Source organism: Leptodactylus fuscus, chromosome 3, assembly GCF_031893055.1.
Source record: "Leptodactylus fuscus isolate aLepFus1 chromosome 3, aLepFus1.hap2, whole genome shotgun sequence".
Lineage (NCBI taxonomy): Eukaryota > Metazoa > Chordata > Amphibia > Anura > Leptodactylidae > Leptodactylus > Leptodactylus fuscus.
Window position 1 is genome coordinate 191,798,643 of NC_134267.1, and position 26,631 is coordinate 191,825,273.

General features: G+C 46.2%; 1 protein-coding gene across 2 annotated transcripts; it reads right to left on the reverse strand.

The window, feature by feature from the left end:
- Positions 1-233: 233 nt before the first annotated feature.
- THAP4 (THAP domain containing 4) lies at positions 234-26,550 on the reverse strand. 2 transcript variants are annotated; one of them, XM_075268954.1, is made up of 6 exons: positions 26,312-26,550; positions 23,486-24,384; positions 15,980-16,139; positions 15,279-15,388; positions 13,659-13,762; positions 234-438 (listed from the first exon to the last, which is right to left on the reverse strand). In XM_075268954.1, the coding sequence occupies exons 1-6, from the start codon at positions 26,386-26,388 to the stop codon at positions 319-321; spliced, it is 1,470 nt and encodes a 489-aa protein (XP_075125055.1). In that variant the 5' UTR covers positions 26,389-26,550; the 3' UTR covers positions 234-318. The 2 variants fall into 2 exon arrangements, with proteins under 2 accessions (XP_075125055.1, XP_075125056.1); XM_075268955.1 differs by lacking the exons at positions 23,486-24,384; positions 26,312-26,550 and adding an exon at positions 20,042-20,070.
- Positions 26,551-26,631: the final 81 nt, after the last annotated feature.

Below are 26,631 nucleotides of genomic sequence, written 5' to 3' on the forward strand. Positions count from 1 at the left end.
AGCACAGGTCCGTGTATGCAGCCATGAGCCTGAGGAAAAACTCAGGACCGGTCCTATATCTGTCCATTTTCCAAACAGGGCTCACTAGATGAAATGAATGGGATTGTGGAAGCGCAGGCTGCACATAGATGTCATCCATGTGCTGTTTACGACCATTTACCACGGACCGAATACATACACGTGTGCATGTAGACTAAGAATGGCGGAATAATTCTGCACATATTTCACCTGGATAAACTCCAGAGCATTCAGCAGCTTAGATTTATTCAAGTAATGTGAGGCGTACAGGCACTACTTCAATATCTTGGACGCAATTTGTTATGAGGTCACTTTCTTATAAGTAACTTGCAAGTGAGGAGCCATGTCTTGTGTGCTGGTTGCCATGGAGACAGTCTGCTCCAGCTTTCCTTCAGCGGTCAGGCGGAAAGTACGGGAGATCTGCAAGGAGAAGGAGAGTCACAGTACAGCGTCACACACACAAGGAGAAGGAGAGTCACAGTACAGCTTCACACACACAAGGAGAAGGAGAGTCACAGTACAGCTTCACACACACAAGGAGAAGGAGAGTCACAGTACAGCGTCACACACACAAGGAGAAGGAGAGTCACAGTACAGCGTCACACACACAAGGAGAAGGAGAGTCACAGTACAGCTTCACAAACACAAGGAGAAGGAGAGTCACAGTACAGCGTCACACACACAAGGAGAAGGAGAGTCACAGTACAGCGTCACACACACAAGGAGAAGGAGAGTCACAGTACAGCGTCACACACACAAGGAGAAGGAGAGTCACAGTACACCGTCACACACACAAGGAGAAGGAGAGTCACAGAACAGCTTCACACACACAAGGAGAAGGAGAGTCACAGTACAGCTTCACACACACAAGGAGAAGGAGAGTCACAGTACAGCGTCACACACACAAGGAGAAGGAGAGTCACAGTACAGCGTCACACACACAAGGAGAAGGAGAGTCACAGTACAGCGTCACACACACAAGGAGAAGGAGAGTCACAGTACAGCGTCACACACACAAGGAGAAGGAGAGTCACAGTACAGCGTCACACACACAAGGAGAAGGAGAGTCACAGTACAGCGTCACACACACAAGGAGAAGGAGAGTCACAGTACAGCGTCACACACACAAGGAGAGTCACAGTACAGCGTCACACACACAAGGAGAGTCACAGTACAGCTTCACACACACAAGGAGAAGGAGAGTCACAGTACAGCGTCACACACACAAGGAGAAGGAGAGTCACAGTACAGCGTCACACACACAAGGAGAAGGAGAGTCACAGTACAGCGTCACACACACAAGGAGAAGGAGAGTCACAGTACAGCGTCACACACACAAGGAGAAGGAGAGTCACAGTACAGCGTCACACACACAAGGAGAAGGAGAGTCACAGTACAGCGTCACACACACAAGGAGAAGGAGAGTCACAGTACAGCGTCACACACACAAGGAGAAGGAGAGTCACAGTACAGCTTCACACACACAAGGAGAAGGAGAGTCACAGTACAGCTTCACACACACAAGGAGAAGGAGAGTCACAGTACAGCGTCACACACACAAGGAGAAGGAGAGTCACAGTACAGCGTCACACACACAAGGAGAAGGAGAGTCACAGTACAGCGTCACACACACAAGGAGAAGGAGAGTCACAGTACAGCGTCACACACACAAGGAGAAGGAGAGTCACAGTACAGCGTCACACACACAAGGAGAAGGAGAGTCACAGTACAGCGTCACACACACAAGGAGAAGGAGAGTCACAGTACAGCGTCACACACACAAGGAGAAGGAGAGTCACAGTACAGCTTCACACACACAAGGAGAAGGAGAGTCACAGTACAGCTTCACACACACAAGGAGAAGGAGAGTCACAGTACAGCGTCACACACACAAGGAGAAGGAGAGTCACAGTACAGCGTCACACACACAAGGAGAAGGAGAGTCACAGTACAGCTTCACACACACAAGGAGAAGGAGAGTCACAGTACAGCGTCACACACACAAGGAGAAGGAGAGTCACAGTACAGCGTCACACACACAAGGAGAAGGAGAGTCACAGTACAGCGTCACACACACAAGGAGAAGGAGAGTCACAGTACAGCTTCACACACACAAGGAGAAGGAGAGTCACAGTACAGCGTCACACACACAAGGAGAAGGAGAGTCACAGTACAGCGTCACACACACAAGGAGAAGGAGAGTCACAGTACAGCGTCACACACACAAGGAGAAGGAGAGTCACAGTACAGCGTCACACACACAAGGAGAAGGAGAGTCACAGTACAGCGTCACACACACAAGGAGAAGGAGAGTCACAGTACAGCGTCACACACACAAGGAGAGTCACAGTACAGCTTCACACACACAAGGAGAAGGAGAGTCACAGTACAGCTTCACACACACAAGGAGAAGGAGAGTCACAGTACAGCGTCACACACACAAGGAGAAGGAGAGTCACAGTACAGCGTCACACACACAAGGAGAAGGAGAGTCACAGTACAGCTTCACAAACACAAGGAGAAGGAGAGTCACAGTACAGCGTCACACACACAAGGAGAAGGAGAGTCACAGTACAGCGTCACACACACAAGGAGAAGGAGAGTCACAGTACAGCGTCACACACACAAGGAGAAGGAGAGTCACAGTACAGCGTCACACACACAAGGAGAAGGAGAGTCACAGTACAGCGTCACACACACAAGGAGAAGGAGAGTCACAGTACAGCGTCACACACACAAGGAGAGTCACAGTACAGCTTCACACACACAAGGAGAAGGAGAGTCACAGTACAGCTTCACACACACAAGGAGAAGGAGAGTCACAGTACAGCGTCACACACACAAGGAGAAGGAGAGTCACAGTACAGCGTCACACACACAAGGAGAAGGAGAGTCACAGTACAGCGTCACACACACAAGGAGAAGGAGAGTCACAGTACAGCTTCACACACACAAGGAGAAGGAGAGTCACAGTACAGCGTCACACACACAAGGAGAAGGAGAGTCACAGTACAGCTTCACACACACAAGGAGAAGGAGAGTCACAGTACAGCGTCACACACACAAGGAGAAGGAGAGTCACAGTACAGCGTCACACACACAAGGAGAAGGAGAGTCACAGTACAGCGTCACACACACAAGGAGAGTCACAGTACAGCTTCACACACACAAGGAGAAGGAGAGTCACAGTACAGCGTCACACACACAAGGAGAAGGAGAGTCACAGTACAGCGTCACACACACAAGGAGAAGGAGAGTCACAGTACAGCTTCACACACACAAGGAGAAGGAGAGTCACAGTACAGCTTCACACACACAAGGAGAAGGAGAGTCACAGTACAGCTTCACACACACAAGGAGAAGGAGAGTCACAGTACAGCGTCACACACACAAGGAGAAGGAGAGTCACAGTACAGCGTCACACACACAAGGAGAAGGAGAGTCACAGTACAGCTTCACACACACAAGGAGAAGGAGAGTCACAGTACAGCTTCACACACACAAGGAGAAGGAGAGTCACAGTACAGCGTCACACACACAAGGAGAAGGAGAGTCACAGTACAGCGTCACACACACAAGGAGAAGGAGAGTCACAGTACAGCGTCACACACACAAGGAGAAGGAGAGTCACAGTACAGCGTCACACACACAAGGAGAAGGAGAGTCACAGTACAGCTTCACACACACAAGGAGAAGGAGAGTCACAGTACAGCGTCACACACACAAGGAGAAGGAGAGTCACAGTACAGCTTCACACACACAAGGAGAAGGAGAGTCAAGTACAGCGTCACACACACAAGGAGAAGGAGAGTCACAGTACAGCGTCACACACACAAGGAGAAGGAGAGTCACAGTACAGCGTCACACACACAAGGAGAAGGAGAGTCACAGTACAGCGTCACACACACAAGGAGAAGGAGAGTCACAGTACAGCTTCACACACACAAGGAGAAGGAGAGTCACAGTACAGCGTCACACACACAAGGAGAAGGAGAGTCACAGTACAGCGTCACACACACAAGGAGAAGGAGAGTCACAGTACAGCGTCACACACACAAGGAGAAGGAGAGTCACAGTACAGCGTCACACACACAAGGAGAAGGAGAGTCACAGTACAGCGTCACACACACAAGGAGAGTCACAGTACAGCTTCACACACACAAGGAGAAGGAGAGTCACAGTACAGCGTCACACACACAAGGAGAAGGAGAGTCACAGTACAGCGTCACACACACAAGGAGAAGGAGAGTCACAGTACAGCTTCACACACACAAGGAGAAGGAGAGTCACAGTACAGCTTCACACACACAAGGAGAGTCACAGTACAGCTTCACACACACAAGGAGAAGGAGAGTCACAGTACAGCGTCACACACACAAGGAGAAGGAGAGTCACAGTACAGCGTCACACACACAAGGAGAAGGAGAGTCACAGTACAGCTTCACACACACAAGGAGAAGGAGAGTCACAGTACAGCTTCACACACACAAGGAGAAGGAGAGTCACAGTACAGCTTCACACACACAAGGAGAAGGAGAGTCACAGTACAGCTTCACACACACAAGGAGAAGGAGAGTCACAGTACAGCGTCACACACACAAGGAGAAGGAGAGTCACAGTACAGCGTCACACACACAAGGAGAAGGAGAGTCACAGTACAGCGTCACACACACAAGGAGAAGGAGAGTCACAGTACACCGTCACACACACAAGGAGAAGGAGAGTCACAGTACAGCTTCACACACACAAGGAGAAGGAGAGTCACAGTACAGCTTCACACACACAATGAGAAGGAGAGTCACAGTACAGCGTCACACACACAAGGAGAAGGAGAGTCACAGTACAGCGTCACACACACAAGGAGAAGGAGAGTCACAGTACAGCGTCACACACACAAGGAGAAGGAGAGTCACAGTACAGCTTCACACACACAAGGAGAAGGAGAGTCACAGTACAGCGTCACACACACAAGGAGAAGGAGAGTCACAGTACAGCTTCACACACACAAGGAGAAGGAGAGTCACAGTACAGCGTCACACACACAAGGAGAAGGAGAGTCACAGTACAGCGTCACACACACAAGGAGAAGGAGAGTCACAGTACAGCGTCACACACACAAGGAGAAGGAGAGTCACAGTACAGCTTCACACACACAAGGAGAAGGAGAGTCACAGTACAGCGTCACACACACAAGGAGAAGGAGAGTCACAGTACAGCGTCACACACACAAGGAGAAGGAGAGTCACAGTACAGCGTCACACACACAAGGAGAAGGAGAGTCACAGTACAGCGTCACACACACAAGGAGAGTCACAGTACAGCTTCACACACACAAGGAGAAGGAGAGTCACAGTACAGCTTCACACACACAAGGAGAAGGAGAGTCACAGTACAGCGTCACACACACAAGGAGAAGGAGAGTCACAGTACACCGTCACACACACAAGGAGAAGGAGAGTCACAGTACAGCTTCACACACACAAGGAGAAGGAGAGTCACAGTACAGCTTCACACACACAAGGAGAAGGAGAGTCACAGTACAGCTTCACACACACAAGGAGAAGGAGAGTCACAGTACAGCTTCACACACACAAGGAGAAGGAGAGTCACAGTACAGCGTCACACACACAAGGAGAAGGAGAGTCACAGTACAGCGTCACACACACAAGGAGAAGGAGAGTCACAGTACAGCGTCACACACACAAGGAGAAGGAGAGTCACAGTACAGCTTCACACACACAAGGAGAAGGAGAGTCACAGTACAGCGTCACACACACAAGGAGAAGGAGAGTCACAGTACAGCTTCACACACACAAGGAGAAGGAGAGTCACAGTACAGCGTCACACACACAAGGAGAAGGAGAGTCACAGTACAGCGTCACACACACAAGGAGAAGGAGAGTCACAGTACAGCGTCACACACACAAGGAGAGTCACAGTACAGCTTCACACACACAAGGAGAAGGAGAGTCACAGTACAGCTTCACACACACAAGGAGAAGGAGAGTCACAGTACAGCGTCACACACACAAGGAGAAGGAGAGTCACAGTACACCGTCACACACACAAGGAGAAGGAGAGTCACAGTACAGCTTCACACACACAAGGAGAAGGAGAGTCACAGTACAGCTTCACACACACAAGGAGAAGGAGAGTCACAGTACAGCGTCACACACACAAGGAGAAGGAGAGTCACAGTACAGCGTCACACACACAAGGAGAAGGAGAGTCACAGTACAGCGTCACACACACAAGGAGAAGGAGAGTCACAGTACAGCGTCACACACACAAGGAGAAGGAGAGTCACAGTACAGCGTCACACACACAAGGAGAAGGAGAGTCACAGTACAGCGTCACACACACAAGGAGAAGGAGAGTCACAGTACAGCGTCACACACACAAGGAGAAGGAGAGTCACAGTACAGCTTCACACACACAAGGAGAAGGAGAGTCACAGTACAGCGTCACACACACAAGGAGAAGGAGAGTCACAGTACAGCGTCACACACACAAGGAGAAGGAGAGTCACAGTACAGCGTCACACACACAAGGAGAAGGAGAGTCACAGTACAGCGTCACACACACAAGGAGAAGGAGAGTCACAGTACAGCGTCACACACACAAGGAGAAGGAGAGTCACAGTACAGCTTCACACACACAAGGAGAAGGAGAGTCACAGTACAGCTTCACACACACAAGGAGAAGGAGAGTCACAGTACAGCGTCACACACACAAGGAGAAGGAGAGTCACAGTACAGCGTCACACACACAAGGAGAAGGAGAGTCACAGTACAGCTTCACACACACAAGGAGAAGGAGAGTCACAGTACAGCGTCACACACACAAGGAGAAGGAGAGTCACAGTACAGCGTCACACACACAAGGAGAAGGAGAGTCACAGTACAGCGTCACACACACAAGGAGAAGGAGAGTCACAGTACAGCGTCACACACACAAGGAGAGTCACAGTACAGCTTCACACACACAAGGAGAAGGAGTCACAGTACAGCTTCACACACACAAGGAGAAGGAGAGTCACAGTGCAGCGTCACACACACAAGGAGAAGGAGAGTCACAGTGCAGCGTCACACACACAAGGAGAAGGAGAGTCACAGTGCAGCGTCACACACACAAGGAGAAGGAGAGTCACAGTACAGCTTCACACACACAAGGAGAAGGAGAGTCACAGTACAGCTTCACACACACAAGGAGAAGGAGAGTCACAGTACAGCTTCACACACACAAGGAGAAGGAGAGTCACAGTACAGCTTCACACACACAAGGAGAAGGAGAGTCACAGTACAGCGTCACACACACAAGGAGAAGGAGAGTCACAGTACAGCGTCACACACACAAGGAGAAGGAGAGTCACAGTACAGCGTCACACACACAAGGAGAAGGAGAGTCACAGTACAGCTTCACACACACAAGGAGAAGGAGAGTCACAGTACAGCGTCACACACACAAGGAGAAGGAGAGTCACAGTACAGCTTCACACACACAAGGAGAAGGAGAGTCACAGTACAGCGTCACACACACAAGGAGAAGGAGAGTCACAGTACAGCGTCACACACACAAGGAGAAGGAGAGTCACAGTACAGCGTCACACACACAAGGAGAGTCACAGTACAGCTTCACACACACAAGGAGAAGGAGAGTCACAGTACAGCTTCACACACACAAGGAGAAGGAGAGTCACAGTACAGCGTCACACACACAAGGAGAAGGAGAGTCACAGTACACCGTCACACACACAAGGAGAAGGAGAGTCACAGTACAGCTTCACACACACAAGGAGAAGGAGAGTCACAGTACAGCTTCACACACACAAGGAGAAGGAGAGTCACAGTACAGCGTCACACACACAAGGAGAAGGAGAGTCACAGTACAGCGTCACACACACAAGGAGAAGGAGAGTCACAGTACAGCGTCACACACACAAGGAGAAGGAGAGTCACAGTACAGCGTCACACACACAAGGAGAAGGAGAGTCACAGTACAGCGTCACACACACAAGGAGAAGGAGAGTCACAGTACAGCGTCACACACACAAGGAGAAGGAGAGTCACAGTACAGCGTCACACACACAAGGAGAAGGAGAGTCACAGTACAGCTTCACACACACAAGGAGAAGGAGAGTCACAGTACAGTGTCACACACACAAGGAGAAGGAGAGTCACAGTACAGCGTCACACACACAAGGAGAAGGAGAGTCACAGTACAGCGTCACACACACAAGGAGAAGGAGAGTCACAGTACAGCGTCACACACACAAGGAGAAGGAGAGTCACAGTACAGCGTCACACACACAAGGAGAAGGAGAGTCACAGTACAGCGTCACACACACAGGGAGAAGGAGAGTCACAGTACAGCTTCACACACACAAGGAGAAGGAGAGTCACAGTACAGCTTCACACACACAAGGAGAAGGAGAGTCACAGTACAGCGTCACACACACAAGGAGAAGGAGAGTCACAGTACAGCGTCACACACACAAGGAGAAGGAGAGTCACAGTACAGCTTCACACACACAAGGAGAAGGAGAGTCACAGTACAGCGTCACACACACAAGGAGAAGGAGAGTCACAGTACAGCGTCACACACACAAGGAGAAGGAGAGTCACAGTACAGCGTCACACACACAAGGAGAAGGAGAGTCACAGTACAGCGTCACACACACAAGGAGAAGGAGAGTCACAGTACAGCTTCACACACACAAGGAGAAGGAGAGTCACAGTACAGCTTCACACACACAAGGAGAAGGAGAGTCACAGTACAGCGTCACACACACAAGGAGAAGGAGAGTCACAGTACAGCGTCACACACACAAGGAGAAGGAGAGTCACAGTACAGCGTCACACACACACAAGGAGAGTCACAGTACAGCTTCACACACACAAGGAGAGTCACAGTACAGCTTCACACACACAAGGAGAAGGAGAGTCACAGTACAGCGTCACACACACAAGGAGAAGGAGAGTCACAGTACAGCGTCACACACACAAGGAGAAGGAGAGTCACAGTACAGCGTCACACACACAAGGAGAAGGAGAGTCACAGTACAGCGTCACACACACAAGGAGAAGGAGAGTCACAGTACAGCTTCACACACACAAGGAGAAGGAGAGTCACAGTACAGCGTCACACACACAAGGAGAAGGAGAGTCACAGTACAGCTTCACACACACAAGGAGAAGGAGAGTCACAGTACAGCGTCACACACACAAGGAGAAGGAGAGTCACAGTACAGCGTCACACACACAAGGAGAAGGAGAGTCACAGTACAGCGTCACACACACAAGGAGAGTCACAGTACAGCTTCACACACACAAGGATAAGGAGAGTCACAGTACAGCTTCACACACACAAGGAGAAGGAGAGTCACAGTACAGCGTCACACACAAGGAGAAGGAGAGTCACAGTACAGCGTCACACACACAAGGAGAAGGAGAGTCACAGTACAGCGTCACACACACAAGGAGAAGGAGAGTCACAGTACAGCTTCACACACACAAGGAGAAGGAGAGTCACAGTACAGCTTCACACACACAAGGAGAAGGAGAGTCACAGTACAGCTTCACACACACAAGGAGAAGGAGAGTCACAGTACAGCGTCACACACACAAGGAGAAGGAGAGTCACAGTACAGCGTCACACACACAAGGAGAAGGAGAGTCACAGTACAGCGTCACACACACAAGGAGAAGGAGAGTCACAGTACAGCTTCACACACACAAGGAGAAGGAGAGTCACAGTACAGCGTCACACACACAAGGAGAAGGAGAGTCACAGTAAAGCTTCACACACACAAGGAGAAGGAGAGTCACAGTACAGCGTCACACACACAAGGAGAAGGAGAGTCACAGTACAGCGTCACACACACAAGGAGAAGGAGAGTCACAGTACAGCGTCACACACACAAGGAGAAGGAGAGTCACAGTACAGCGTCACACACACAAGGAGAGTCACAGTACAGCTTCACACACACAAGGAGAAGGAGAGTCACAGTACAGCTTCACACACACAAGGAGAAGGAGAGTCACAGTACAGCTTCACACACACAAGGAGAAGGAGAGTCACAGTACAGCGTCACACACACAAGGAGAAGGAGTCACAGTACAGCGTCACACACACAAGGAGAAGGAGAGTCACAGTACAGCGTCACACACACAAGGAGAAGGAGAGTCACAGTACAGCGTCACACACACAAGGAGAAGGAGAGTCACAGTACAGCTTCACACACACAAGGAGAAGGAGAGTCACAGTACAGCGTCACACACACAAGGAGAAGGAGAGTCACAGTACAGCGTCACACACACAAGGAGAAGGAGAGTCACAGTACAGCTTCACACACACAAGGAGAAGGAGAGTCACAGTACAGCGTCACACACACAAGGAGAAGGAGTCACAGTACAGCGTCACACACACAAGGAGAAGGAGAGTCACAGTACAGCGTCACACACACAAGGAGAAGGAGAGTCACAGTACAGCGTCACACACACAAGGAGAAGGAGAGTCACAGTACAGCTTCACACACACAAGGAGAAGGAGAGTCACAGTACAGCGTCACACACACAAGGAGAAGGAGAGTCACAGTACAGCGTCACACACACAAGGAGAAGGAGAGTCACAGTACAGCGTCACACACACAAGGAGAAGGAGAGTCACAGTACAGCGTCACACACACAAGGAGAGTCACAGTACAGCTTCACACACACAAGGAGAAGGAGAGTCACAGTACAGCTTCACACACACAAGGAGAAGGAGAGTCACAGTACAGCGTCACACACAAGGAGAAGGAGAGTCACAGTACAGCGTCACACACACAAGGAGAAGGAGAGTCACAGTACAGCGTCACACACACAAGGAGAAGGAGAGTCACAGTACAGCTTCACACACACAAGGAGAAGGAGAGTCACAGTACAGCTTCACACACACAAGGAGAAGGAGAGTCACAGTACAGCTTCACACACACAAGGAGAAGGAGAGTCACAGTACAGCGTCACACACACAAGGAGAAGGAGAGTCACAGTACAGCGTCACACACACAAGGAGAAGGAGAGTCACAGTACAGCGTCACACACACAAGGAGAAGGAGAGTCACAGTACAGCTTCACACACACAAGGAGAAGGAGAGTCACAGTACAGCGTCACACACACAAGGAGAAGGAGAGTCACAGTACAGCTTCACACACACAAGGAGAAGGAGAGTCACAGTACAGCGTCACACACACAAGGAGAAGGAGAGTCACAGTACAGCGTCACACACACAAGGAGAAGGAGAGTCACAGTACAGCGTCACACACACAAGGAGAAGGAGAGTCACAGTACAGCGTCACACACACAAGGAGAGTCACAGTACAGCTTCACACACACAAGGAGAAGGAGAGTCACAGTACAGCTTCACACACACAAGGAGAAGGAGAGTCACAGTACAGCTTCACACACACAAGGAGAAGGAGAGTCACAGTACAGCGTCACACACACAAGGAGAAGGAGAGTCACAGTACAGCGTCACACACACAAGGAGAAGGAGAGTCACAGTACAGCGTCACACACACAAGGAGAAGGAGAGTCACAGTACAGCTTCACACACACAAGGAGAAGGAGAGTCACAGTACAGCGTCACACACACAAGGAGAAGGAGAGTCACAGTACAGCTTCACACACACAAGGAGAAGGAGAGTCACAGTACAGCGTCACACACACAAGGAGAAGGAGAGTCACAGTACAGCGTCACACACACAAGGAGAAGGAGAGTCACAGTACAGCGTCACACACACAAGGAGAGTCACAGTACAGCTTCACACACACAAGGAGAAGGAGAGTCACAGTACAGCTTCACACACACAAGGAGAAGGAGAGTCACAGTACAGCTTCACACACACAAGGAGAAGGAGAGTCACAGCACAGCGTCACACACACAAGGAGAAGGAGAGTCACAGTACAGCGTCACACACACAAGGAGAAGGAGAGTCACAGTACAGCGTCACACACACAAGGAGAAGGAGAGTCACAGTACAGCGTCACACACACAAGGAGAAGGAGAGTCACAGTACAGCGTCACACACACAAGGAGAAGGAGAGTCACAGTACAGCTTCACACACACAAGGAGAAGGAGAGTCACAGCACAGCGTCACACACACAAGGAGAAGGAGAGTCACAGTACAGCGTCACACACACAAGGAGAAGGAGAGTCACAGTACAGCTTCACACACACAAGGAGAAGGAGAGTCACAGTACAGCTTCACACACACAAGGAGAAGGAGAGTCACAGTACAGCTTCACACACACAAGGAGAAGGAGAGTCACAGTACAGCTTCACACACACAAGGAGAAGGAGAGTCACAGTACAGCGTCACACACACAAGGAGAAGGAGAGTCACAGTACAGCGTCACACACACAAGGAGAAGGAGAGTCACAGTACAGCTTCACACACACAAGGAGAAGGAGAGTCACAGTACAGCGTCACACACACAGCCACAAATGAAATTGTCTTTCTAGCACGACAATCTGTACCCTCAAAGAATAAACTGAGCCCATATCTGATCACGCCAGCCCATTTACTTATATGTAATATGCTTGGCGAGGCCGATAGCAGGTTTGGAATCTACTTGCTAGAAAAAAAACTAAATCACCACATGTAAATACAGCCTAAAATAGTCTATAGACTTCATGTATCCCATTACTGAGGTTATCAAAAAAAGAAGACATTGGCACATAAACTGTGACAGCTGATGATCAGCAGAACCACAGTGCAACTCTGTACTCTGTGAGGTTCAAGAAGTCAGAATTATTATACAAAGTTAAGGGGATATTGTCACTCCTTAGGGAGAGACCACCATACAGGTGTGTGGAGACTTATTAAGCCTTTAGCACTCCACTTTGCAAGGAACTATGGGAAGAATATGCAAATCTGTCTTCCATGATGTAATCTAAAAGCTTAATAAGTCTCCACACACCTATATGGTGGTCTCTCCCTAAGGAGTGACAATATCCCCTTAACCCTGTCCAAGCCTCTCACCTATACCAGGTTATAGTCCTCTTTACATCGAGCTGACGAGATGCAAGTACATCGAAACGGCCGTCCTCGATTGAGAGAGACTATATCTGGTAATAATCCCAGCGTCACTGCAAAACAAAGGCCTCTTGGAAGGTCAAGCATGATGCTAAAGGGAGCAGCCTTTAATGGGTTGTTTCACTGAAATCCTGTCTTCCTAACTACATCAGAGAAGACAGGCTTGCACATTCCAGTGAGCGCCCTCTATTGGTTTGCAATACTGAGGCAACTGACTTCCTAATTACATCATGGAAGACAGATTTGCATATTCTTCCCATAGTTTATTATACAGAGTGACTGTATTAAAGGGGTTTTCTGGGCTAAACATATGGAAAACCAGTCCTGACGATAGGTCATCAATTTTAGATCTGTACGAGTCTCACACCCAACACCCCATTCGATCAGATGTTCTCAGCAGCAAATATGCAGAGAATGGGGCAGGTAGCAGACAGCTCATTACGCAGTGTAGTACTTGAATTGAGTTGCTGCTACTCAGTACCCATATAAGTGAAATGGAGCCGATCTGCAGAAACCTGGTGTAGCTATTATACAGTACAGAGCCGTCTACACAATCTTACCTTCTGTACATAAGGCTCTTTCGCAAAGCTGATTCTACTTAGTGAATGCGAGGTAAGGGTGAGCTGCTCTCCTTGCACCTCTCCTTCTTCAATCTCAACTACACCTGAAAGATGAAAGATAAAAGATCTTATGGAAGACCCAGGTAACTGCATAAATACATGTAAAATAGAATATTAATACTGGAGACCAGCGTCACTGTGACGGAAGAGCATTAAAAAAAAGATTAGAAAGGCAGAGATTGCTTGATTGTAAGCAGGCACTTGTATAACATTGACTCAAAGCTCCTTTTTAATGATAACGGATCAGGTTGTTGGCTTTTTTCTCTAGCCCTCACCATTCTCAAGCAATAAGTGCTGTTAGTTTTGGTGCCTGATAAGCTATTTATATCATGTGGATGGTGTCAGGCAGAAGTAGACCAGGGGTGTGATTCTGAGCTCTGACACTGTCCACATCTGACTGGAGCTTTGAATCACGCCCCCCCTGCCTGACACCGCCATCTGACAGTACAGAGCCCAAGTAGCGTATGAAGCACCAAAACTAATAGCAAAAAAAGATTGCTTAGGAACAGTGGGGACTAGAGAAAAAAATTCCAGCTATGATGAAATCAGCAGAGCAGCGCCTATTAACAGATGGTCAGCACTGGACTTGGTGGAGGTAGTGAAAGGTCCTTCTTAGTATCCTGATCCCCAAATGTTATATCAAAATAAAAGTAAAACACTTGGTGAAACATTTACAAAAACATTCTTTTACACCACTGTGAAGGAAATTTACTAACTAAAGTTAGTTATTTTTCTGACATAAAAAGCCACACATTTTGGTATATGTCACATTGGTACAAATGCCGGGGCCCCGGCCTTTATAAATTCCCTTCAAGCTCTACAAAGAATAGGTCAAAACGGTGGCTCAGTGGTTAGTACTGCAGCCTTGCAGCACTGTAGTCCTGGGTTCGAATCCCGCCAGAAACAACATCTGCAAGGAGTTTGTATGTTCTCTCTGTGTTTGTACAGATTTGCTCCCATTCTACAAAGACATACTGATAGGGAAAAAAAATGTACACTGTGATCCCTATATGGGGCTCACAATCTACATTAAAAAAAAAAAAAGAGAGAATAGGGAGCAGAGAATCAGCCCCTCTCTTTCCCCATAAATCAGCATAGCAGTATGTTAATTAAAAAAATAAGCTGCAAAACCTGAGTTTAAAGCTTTATTTCCTTTAAGAACATTTACCAATGCTGGTTTCCACATGCATGCTCGACCAATACTCCTTTGCAATGACTAGTCATACAATGAAGAGGAACAAACAATTCAGGACCCCTGTTCTAATAATTGGTACAACCCTATTGCAGGTAGCTGATAAATGTTCTCGGAGGAAATGCCCCTTTGGAGGAAGTTGTTCAAAGTGAAGGAAACCAGATGGCAGTCACAACAGACCTCATTACATGTAAAGAGGCCCTGTCATTGACCAACGGGTCAACCACTACATGCCTAGTTGTTGCTTAACATGTTATGCACTGTTCTGTATAGTACATGTAATAGCTTCACTGGAGGTAATGCTAACGAATATATTAATAAGGAAATGAAATCTCAGAAATGCTGATGTATCCCAGGGTTGAGATTACCTGTATTCTGGGCACATATAAATGCCACTTGATTGGTTCCTGGCTTCACCCGAATGAACCCACATTCTCTGTGCATTGCTTTCCCTGTCTCTGGGTTAGAGGCACAAAACCTGCATGACAACATAAGTCCAGTCAGGTAAAGTACGGTACTATTAATACACATGTCTGTATCATAAAGCCATGTTTACCTTCACAGCTCACATTTCCTTCTTCCTGAACATCAAGGAATAGTCAAGTCTTACTAAACACCCCAATTCTGGCAACCTAGACTATTATATGTGTATCTAATACAGATACAAGTTTAAAGAGTCTCTGCCACCACCAATAATCACGTCTAGACCACCTATATATTGTTGTAGGGGTGGTTAGTGACATAGTAAACATACACCTTTCGTTCCATAGTATAATCTTGCTGCTGAGGACATCAATGAAATTGTTCAGTGTACCCAGGGCATGGCGTTCCTGCTCTGGCACCAGTTATTTCCTGGGGTTGCTGTCCAGGGTCACCTCCTAACATAAAGGTTGGCAGGTCTGGTGACCAGAGGCAAAAAAAAGGTGCTCTGACAGAAATGGCTATGGCCCTAGATAAATGGCCACCACTGATGTACCTGCAAAATTGTATAGGAGATAACATGCTGTATGAAGGCAATAAAGCAGGCCCTGCTGCTAAAAGTCAGCATTTGTTGTCAAGCATCACTCACGTGAAATTCAGCATTGGCTGTCCAACATGTGAGATGACGGCTTCCTCCATGTAACGAAATGAAGGGATTGAGGGAAACTCTCCTTCACCAGGAGGATCAGATACCCATCTCCCCAGCAGCCAGGCCAGTGGTGCTACAGCCGGATTCAATGGAGGGGCACCTGTAAAAAGAACACACTTATTACTTGTATACTTTATTGTAAATGCAAAAAATCCTCCCTCTGATGTAGTACAAATATGGTTCTTCATTCTTTTGGCGCTACATGCTGAAGCAAGATTTTGTAAGTGTTAAAGCATATGGGTTCTTCTTTAAAACAAAGTTTAAAATGCTTGTACCAAGCTTTCAACTAACCAAGACAATCGCCTTTTGTGGATAGGTGATTTGCCAGACACAAGACTAAGGGCCCTGTGTATGAGTGGAGGGGTGGCTGAGCAGGCTAAACTGCTGACCATTCACACAGAGTGTTTAGCAGGGGTCCCAGTGGTCAAACAATCAGTCACTTTATCCGTCATGTGCATAGGTGATACGTTTAATACTTCGTACCTGTATTCACAATTCCTATTAAATACAACAGTTTAGATTATTTACTATTACATTATAGAAGCCAAAGTACAATAAAGACAACTCCATTAAGTCAGATTACCCATCAGAAAATAAAAATTCCTTCTAAACTCCCTCAATCAACATCCCATCCTAGAAATTCTAGTTCCCATAAGCTACAATATTTTTACCCTCAGGAAAGTCATCAGGGCCATCTTGTACCAGTATAAATTATTCTCACCATATCATGTGGCAGTGAGTCCCATAGTCTCACCACTTGTACTGTAATGAAGTCCAGCCTATGACTTATAGAGGCTACAGACCTTGGTATAGAGATTTTAAGAAAGATCTCTGTTCACTCCATTCATATATGTTGTCCCTAAACAGTATTTTTCCCAAACTGAACAACCTCAAGTTTGATAATCTGTCCTTACACTCCAATTCACCCATCCCCTTAGCTACCTTGGTTGGCCTCTTCAGCACTTACTCTAGATCAGCTATATCCTTCCTATATACAAGAGCCGAAAATTGTGTACAGTATTGTACACGTGGCCTGACCAGGGATTTGTATATATGCACTGCATGTTCTACACTTTCCAGAATAGGGTATAACATATAGAAAATGCAGGGAGCGCCTGGAGAATTATGAATGTAGATGTGGTGGAGAATATATTATAATACAGGATGTAACTCAGGTATGTACTTGAAGAATAAATAGACTACAGGGAGACAATGGGAAATTTAGATGCAAAGTGTTATAAGAAATCGGTTTTCCAGCCCTGTAAGATAAAAACTGTATATATAAGGGAATATTCACATGCCGCTATTACAAGTATGGAAAGAGTGAGGCTGCATGCAGGGATATTTTTCACATCAAAGTGTTGGATACCTTGGCAGAATTTGAGAGACCCCAATATAAGTCAATAGGGGTCTACTGGTAGAGACTTGTACCTTCCATATGTAAGTATGGAAGCCACAATACAGATAACAGCGGGTTCACACCTGCGCCCGGTCACCGGTTTGCAGGTTTCAGTCTTCTGCCCGAGAAACTGGACAGGAGACGGAAACCGGCGGTCAGTTTTCAAACCCATTCACTTCTGCCACTCCGCAGCTAAACCGTTTTTTTTCACCAGACACAAAGTCGGACATGGAGAACTTTGTGTCCACTTAAAAAAACCGGTTTTGCCACAGACAGGCAGATTACGCTCACAGGTGGACACTTTGCAAACCCATTTAACTGAATGGGTTTGAAAACTGACTGCCGGGTTTCCATCTCCTGTCCAGTTTCTCGGGCAGAAGACTGAAACCTGCAAACCGGAGACCGGGCGCAGGTGTGAACCCGCCCTTAGAACAGTAGTCAAAATTTTTATTTATTTTTGCTGCTCACAATTACATAACTGAATTACGACCAAACCCGACCTAAGTTTTTTTTTTTTACAAATTTCTTAACAACACATTCTAATAGGTGTAATCCTTTACTGCCTCCTAGTGGTTATTACAGGAATTACATAAACAATTAATAAAGTTTCATTTATTTTAAATTAAACATCAATAAAAAAAAACTAAAATTGAAAAAAATTATATGCCAGTAGCAAATTACTAAATTTGGTGGTTATTTGACTCCAGTGATTTGTCAAACCCATGAGCCCCCCCTCTGACAATAAGTACAAGGTCTTGTTCTAGGTTGTATTCCTAAAGGGAGATGAAAGAGTACCGTATATACTCGAGTATAAGCCGACCCGAGTATAAGCCGACCCCCCTAATTTTACCACAAAAAACTGGGAAAACTTATTGACTCGAGTATAAGCCTAGGGGGGAAATGCAGCAGCTACTGGAAAATTTTTCAAAAATTAAAATGGTCGGAGTTTTTGGGTGCAGTAGATGCTGGGTGCTGGGATAGGGGAGGGGGTGTTTTGGTTGTCTGTCTGCCCCTTCCCTGAGCTTGAGGACTGTTTTTCTTCCCCCACTTGGAATTCAGTCTGGCAGTGCTCCTATTAACCCCTTCCTGACGGAACAGGAGCACTGCAGATACCCTATTTCAGTAGACCGGGCACTGTCAGACACAGGGATACCTAATGTGTATGTGTTTCACAGTAATTTTCTACTTTTATATGTATTCTAGGGAAAGGAGGGATTTAGAACCTTTATTTTTTTATGAAATCCTTTTTTTTTTTTTTTTTGCACTATTTTATGGGAGATTCTATACATTAATATTGTGGCTGGTCATAGACTCCCCCTCCTAAAAAAAAAAAAAAAAAAAAAAAAATAATTTTTTTTTTTTTTTTTGCTGACTCGAGTATAAGCCGAGGGGGGCTTTTTCAGCACAAAAACTGGGCTGAAAAATTCGGCTTATACTCGAGTATATACGGTAGCTCTGTTTTCTGGCCCCACCAACATCATGTTATGAAACGTCTATATTATCTATATTTCAAATTGTGTGTTCTGGATTATTGGTATTTTTTTTTTACTGTACCACCGTTACAGTGGTCCAAGCCTGAGCGCCATTTACTAAGTTTCATTAAACAGATTTTAGAGAAATATTACATGAGTGAAAATAATAGGACTGAAAATGTGTTAACTATTGTTGAACGAGTGCATGTGCTAGATCTGTGGTAAAACAGCATGGAGCACATGTATGATATTTGTGTGTTGGCCGTGTGTCCATGGACCTATTGATATTCTTCTGTGAGCCTGGGCAGCAAAACAGAAACTTATAGGACTGGTTTTGCCCTAGGCTCCCAGCCTTATACACTGACCCATTATAATGCACAGTCATGTGTATGGAGCCATGGAAAATATGCTAGAAGTTAAAAACATGGCTAGTACACATTCGTGCTTTAATCCTTACAGATCTAAAATAAAAAAAAAGAAAACCCTCAACACCATCAGTATAATAAAATATATACCTATAAGGCTACATACACACAGCTATAGTGGCTTTACTGTCCGCAAATACCGATCAGAAAAAAAACAAACATGTCAGTATGTCATCTCAAATCACAGATCTGCAAAGACTTGTACGATCTACATTTGTTGGTGCTGCAAAGGCGGCTGAAAATAGGACATGGTTGATAATTTATGGTCTTCTTCTACGGCCCGGACACAATCCCCTAAAAATAAAAGAGCCATAGAAATAAATGGGTCAGATTTGCAATTGCAGATAAAATCTATGGCGGTGTGCATGAAGTCTAAAGCTGGGTTTACTCAATCTTTTGCTACAAGAAAATGCACGCAAAAACACTTATGTCTTTATAGAAAAAACACAAATGTTTCTGTGAAAAAAGAAGAAGTATTTTTTGCTTTTTTTTTGTCATAAGTGTACCCAGCAGAGCATAAATCTGTCGCATGGAGTTAATATAGTATGCCAATGATTGATGGATACCTGCAGACATAATATACAGTGCTGCATGCAGTTAATATTATAAGTGTGTATATAACCATATATATTACACACACCTCCCAGCAATGATGGGGTGCACGTCACATATACACACACCTCTGCAGCCACAGCTGACTCTTTACCTGCACTCTGCTCACTTGCCATTCTCCCCTCTGCAGACAGGAAGTGACATTGGTGCAGGAGCAGTGCACCCTGGGAGATCCAGTATAAGGTTACATTGTGTAAGACTTGTATAACGTGTATGCTCGTGCAAGTTATTAACACTTGTAATATGACTCACTGTCTCTGGACAGTATATGGAAATCTAGATTTTGCCGCCTTAGAAAACAAACACATGTGACAGAGTAACTGTGTAATGGCGCAGATTGTGTCATACGGAGTAATATTAGTCACACCTGCAGATATAGTAGGAGGGCAAAAGTCATAGGCTTTACTGCTTATTGTCATACTGTAAGGCCTCATTCACATCTACGTCGGTAATCCGTCCGGGAGGGGGGAGAGGGAGGAACCCCATGAACAGACTACCGACTACTGCATTGGCAAGCGGTGTGCAGTGAAAGCATATGGACCCCATAGACTATAATGGGGTCCGTGTGCTTTCCACACTGTCTCTGCATGAGTCATGTGGATAGGAAAGTAGATTGTGAAGTACTTTCCTGTCTGCATGTTCCGTGAGGAGACTGTGCGGAAAGCACACGGACCCCATTATAGTCTATGGGGTCCGTGTGCTTTCACTGCATACAGCTTGCCAATGCGTTTGGTAGTCCATTCATGGGGGTCCCAATGCGGACTCCCCCCGAACAGATGTGAACGAGGCCTTAGGCATAGAACAGCGTGGTTCTCAGCAAGATCCCCAAGATTTGGCAGAAATAGCATAAAGTTATATTCATACGGCTGTGAATAACAGCAATGTGATATGTTTTTCTTAAAGACAAAACGAAACAAAAAAAAACACAACCACACAGCAGCGTTAAATTCAATGCAAGAGAATGGGGGCTATTCGCATAACCGTTATTTTGTTCTAATTTTATCTCTTTTAATGAACTCCCCTCAAATGTATGAGTGATCCATCAAAATGGCTGCCCTTTGGTGCAAGAGGGCCATGAAAAATGTTCATTTTTTTTCTCAGTCATTTTGCACTCTGGTTGTGTGAATGTATCCTAAAATACTGAACTCATTTGCTACTTTTTTTTTGTCACTCCAGAAATGACAAAGTGCCAGAAGTGGGTGTGGTTTATTAATAAGGAGGCGTATATTAGGGGGGTTATTTGTACTAAATAGTACAGTTCTGTTCCATGTGGCCAAAAACCGCACTGTTAGATCTGCTCACAGTTTTGCAATATGCTTTTGCAAGCATGGCTCCTATAGATGAAGCATGTTAAATATAATTATTACTCCTATACACTTCACATGTATTACAAAACCACAACTTGGAGTGAAACAGGCATTTTGGCTGCAAGCTAACTGGCCACAAGGCCCAAAAAGAATGATGCAATTTAGTAACTGAGGGAATAAAAATGTTGCAAATCTCTAGCAGAATTATAAACCCGCTAATACACCCGGTGAGGACCCAGCCTCAAATATGTCCGTTAGAGCAGTAATTTATGGCTACTAAGGCCTTATTCACATTAGTGATTTGCTGCAGTAATTGTGAACCAAAACCAGGAGTACGTTGAAAACACAGCAGAGGTGTAAATCTGTCCATTACACATTATATCCGTGCACTCCTGGTCTTGGCTCAAAATCACTTCCCAGTTCAGTGATGGGTGAATAATGTCTAAGACCAATTTCACACAGCTGAGTTCAGACCAGGATATTCAGCATTCAGTTCAGCGGAGCCAGGTTTGGGACAGTAAATCCCACTGATATAGTGAGGAGAATTTATCAACCCATCTATACTAGTTTTCTGGAGTACATGGGTGTTAATGTGGTGTCTTTCTGGGGCCAATGAATATGGTCGGCGCAGGGCGAGGACACTCAAGCCCAAAGTATTAGTAAACTGGCATGATTTATTCAGGACATCTTCGCCAGCACTGGACTGGTGCACATTTCTGTTCTGACACACGGGCATGTGCCTGATGTATAAAGAGGCCGGAACCACTTGCTAATTCTGGAGCGCAGGCAGGGCCTTTATTAAGACTGGAGTAAGAAATGTCAATCTTAATAAATTCCCCCCATTGATCAAGTTTTCTAAGCCAAATTCAGCCATGTAAATCTGCTCAGCTCATTCAGAAAATATATAGTACAAAAGAAAAGTTAATAACCATCATTTTCAGGGCACTCCCAAGTTTTTGTGTGTAATTGTGTTTTATTGAAGATTTTATAAGATAACAACAAAACAAACATGGAAATCTGAAAACAGGGCGTGTAGGCCCAAACGACAAGAGCGGCCAAGGGAACTCCCCCGGCCAACAGAATGCAATACAACAAATCAGTCATCGGCAAAGCAAAAATAGAAATAAAACCAGGCAGCCACGCAGGCCAGCCAACAAAGACAGGACGAACAAAAATAAAACAAGGGGAGACAAGAGAACAAAGCCCCGAGAGGGCAAAGCAAACAAACAAAATAACAAAGCTATAAAGACAGACAGCAGAAGGAGGGAAAACGTGACACAAAAACAGAGGAAAACCAGGAAGGGAAAGGGAAGGAAAAGGGAGAAAAAGAAGGGTAGAAGCACAACCAGTTCCCCCCTCAGGAAAAGAAAGAGGAGAAAGCAGAAGATTCCTGGAAAATCACCCAGGGCCGCCAGAGCTGTTCAAACCTAGTGGGATCAGGAGAGTCCTCAGCAACCAGGGCCTCCATTCTCTGGATAAGGAGGAGTTCCTGAAGGAACTCAAGAAGGGTAGGCGGAGTGGAACTGCGCCAACGCTTCGGAATGACCGCCCTGGCGGCCGTGAGGAAATGCCCCAAGAGGTCCTTCTTAATGTCAGACCACTCCCAAATTTTTTACAACAATCCTGACCAAGTTTGGCATATCCTGCCCAGAGAAGAGTGTGGCTTACAAAAATCACCATCATCCACCATTGCAGATAAAAAGTCTGGTTATGTGCATTGCAGCTCAGTAACTTCATGGGGATCATAGTAATAGCAGTTAACCCCATCATGTCCCTCACATTAACCCCCTATGTGCCTCACACAAGAGTTACTGATATGTGGGACATATGGAGGTAATAATTAGGTATCTTCATAATTAAGCTCCTTCATTGGTACCCTCATGTGTCTCACATATTAGTAACCCTTATATGGGGCACACAGGGGTTAATATGAAGGTGCAGATGTCACATACCAGTGGCTACAGGACCTTTGATGACATAACAGTTACCTGACCTCATGACAAGCCAATCACAGAGCAGTAGCACTAAAGGACCTCCTCCTTCCAGTTTTCTGTGCTCCGTGGACCCTGACTCGTGTATAAACCGAGGAGAGATTTTTCAGCATGAAAAATGTGCTGAAAAAGTCGGCTTATACTCAAGTATATACGGTAATATAAATGATGGTAGATATGCAAAAGGGAATGTAATGGTACTAAACAAAATGAAAGGCAGAAAATAAGATTTGGCCTTACTGTGTGCTTCATAATGTAACTGGTCTCTGCAGAGTTCCTCTTCTCTGGCAATTCCTGGCACTTCCACAGTACTGTACTGCTTTATTTGGCTGGGTAGGGGGGTTGCTATAGAGCAGTTTAGGGAGTCCAAAGTGGCCAAAACCTCTGAGTCCTTGTCTTGAGCACCATACTTAATCTGTATACCTGGTATAGGTTCCTGAATTGCACATGTAGGTGACTCCAAGACTTCAGCGTTGTCCATGTTTACCTCAAGAGGAGTTTGTCCGACTGAGGCCAAAACTGTACTGCGGCTATCAAATGATTCCTCAGAACCAACCACACCACACAATATGTCCTCACTGCCATGTTCAAAAGATAAGGAGTGCTTGTTGTCTTCTTCTGGGTTTTTGGAGCTTTCTTCTAGTGGTTGAAATGAAGAACTAGAATTTGCCATGTTTTGTGACAATAAGGTCACTGAAGACCGACTGTACGAGTGCAAGGAATAGATAAACTTTGAGGCTATATTTTGGTTACCTTGATGATGAAAATACTCCATGTCCATGGGATCACTTTTATTGGTGTTATCATAGATGTCACTTTTATCTGCAAAATCTTCAGCTAGTGGCACAAAAAGCCTTTTATCTTCTAGGATAAAGGGAGGTATCTTTGTCTTCAAGCGTGTTCTTCTTCGCAAGACATGCGGCTCAAGTACTCTCTTTCTCTTGAAATCTTTGCTACCTTTGAAAAGGGAGGGCACAGCATCTGTCCTGAGAAGAGGGTGCTGGTCAGGCATCCGGGGGACAAAGCTGTCCTCACTGAAATGTTCACTGCATAGGAATGAATAGGGACCTGGAGTCCAGTCACTTCGCTGGATGGCGGCTGTCCACAGATACAGCCGAGCAGAATCTTTAAGTGGAAACCTGGAAGAAAAGGAGAGACTTAAGGGTGCATTCACACTGAGTAAACGCTAGCTTATTCTGAACGTAAAACACGTTCAGAATAAGCGGCGTCTAAAGCAGCTCCATTCATTTCTATGGGAGCGGGGATACGAGCGCTCCCCATAGAAATGAATGGGCTGCTTCTTTCACTCCGTGCAGTCCCATTGAAGTGAATGGGGAGTGCCGGCGTATACGGCAAGCTCTGCTCATGCCGGAGCGTACACGCCGGCACTCCCCATTCACTTCAATGGGACTGCACGGAGTGAAAGAAGCAGCCCATTCATTTCTATGGGGAGCGCTCGTATCCCCGCTCCCATAGAAATGAATGGAGCTGCTTTAGACGCCGCTTATTCTGAACGTGTTTTACGTTCAGAATAAGCTAGCGTTTACTCAGTGTGAATGCACCCTTAGGCTCCATTTACATGACCAAGTGTGCTGTTTATTGTGGGGCTACGTTTGCAACAGAATGCACTCAGATGTCACATGGAGAGACATCTCAGTGCAATCCGTGATGTAGTTATTTCTATAGAGGTTTCTGATGTGTTCTGTTCCAATGACAAAGTAGGGTAGGACCTGCTCTGCGTTCATCGGAACGGAACAGGCCACCAGACGCCACCTTGGAGAATAATCGGCCTGCACACTTGGTTGTGTGCATTAGGCCTAAAACTTTAGGGAGGGGAGGGGGGGGCAATAAAATAGTGAAAAAGAAAAAAGTTTTAAAAAAATAAAATAAATAAAGGTACTTTTCAATTATCGGGCCACTAATGGACATAATACTGTGTGCAGAGGCCACTAATGGACATAATACTGTGTGCAGGGGCCACTAATGGACACAATACTGAGTGCAGGGGCCACTAATGGACACAATACTGTGTGCAGGGGCCACTAATGGACACAATACTGAGTGCAGGGGCCACTAATGGACACAATACTGTGTGCAGGGGCCACTAATGGACACAATACTGTGTGCAGGGGCCACTAATGGACACAATACTGAGTGCAGGGGCCACTAATGGACATAATACTGAGTGCAGGGGCCACTAATGGACATAATACTGAGTGCAGGGGCCACTAATGGACATAATACTGAGTGCAGGGGCCACTAATGGACATAATACTGTGTGCAGGGGCCACTAATGGACATAATACTGAGTGCAGGGGCCACTAATGGACATAATACTGAGTGCAGGGGCCACTAATGGACATAATACTGAGTGCAGGGGCCACTAATGGACATAATACTGAGTGCAGGGGCCACTAATGGACATAATACTGTGTGCAGGGGCCACTAAGGGACAGCGTGCAGGAATGCGGAGGAGGGAGTCGGTCAAGGTCTACGGTGTCGGTCGGGGGTGGGGGGCATGTCAAAAGTTCACCACGGGGCCCCGCCATTCCTAGTTACGCCACTGCTTTACAGAGATAGATTGCTAAAGGCAACTGCTTCATTTTTTTTTTTTTTATTGCTTACGAAAAAATTACTGAGATTTTCTGCAGAAAAAAACGTCACTTCTTATTGCTAAAAACACAGAAATCAGAGAAATATAAAGAAGGGATTACTAAAAAACTAACATTTTATACAAGTCACATAGAGACGTTTAATCAAAATGAGTGAAAAGTGAGGCACTTGCCAATGGCAACTAACTAGATTGTAGCTCTCCCTCGCCAGAAGCCCAGCATGGTTGCCATGTGTAACTGCTTTCCTTGCTTTAGTTTTGGTGGCTGCCCCCCACTTGTACAGCTCAGCCATCTTTCTTGCAAACTCAAATTCACCATTTATAGAACTTATGTGAAACTACAAATCCCAGCATGCCCTGCTTTAGCTTCGCTAAACGTCAGGACAGCTGTTGAGCAACAGGTGACTGTACATTGTGCTCTATGGCTGTCCGTCAGAGACCAGCCAGGCCGCTACCTGTGGAAGGATATAGCTCCTCTTTTCCCCTTCCCCTGCCGGTTGGTGCAGTTCGGGGCCGCACAGCATATCACCATGACAGCCTTTTTCGTATTCCGTACAAGATGGCGGCGCCCTTCTTCCCGGAAGACACCCTGCTGTACGGAAGCAAGATGGCTTCTACAGTACGTAGGCTTCTTTCTACTCCCAAAGGGAAACCGTTTTCACCACGACAGAGAGAGGTCTAGAACGGATACGGACACGTAAGCACCGTGCTGCCATGGGCGGGCCTGTTTCCGTACAATAGCATGTCAGCCTCTACGTACTTATCGGACTTCCGT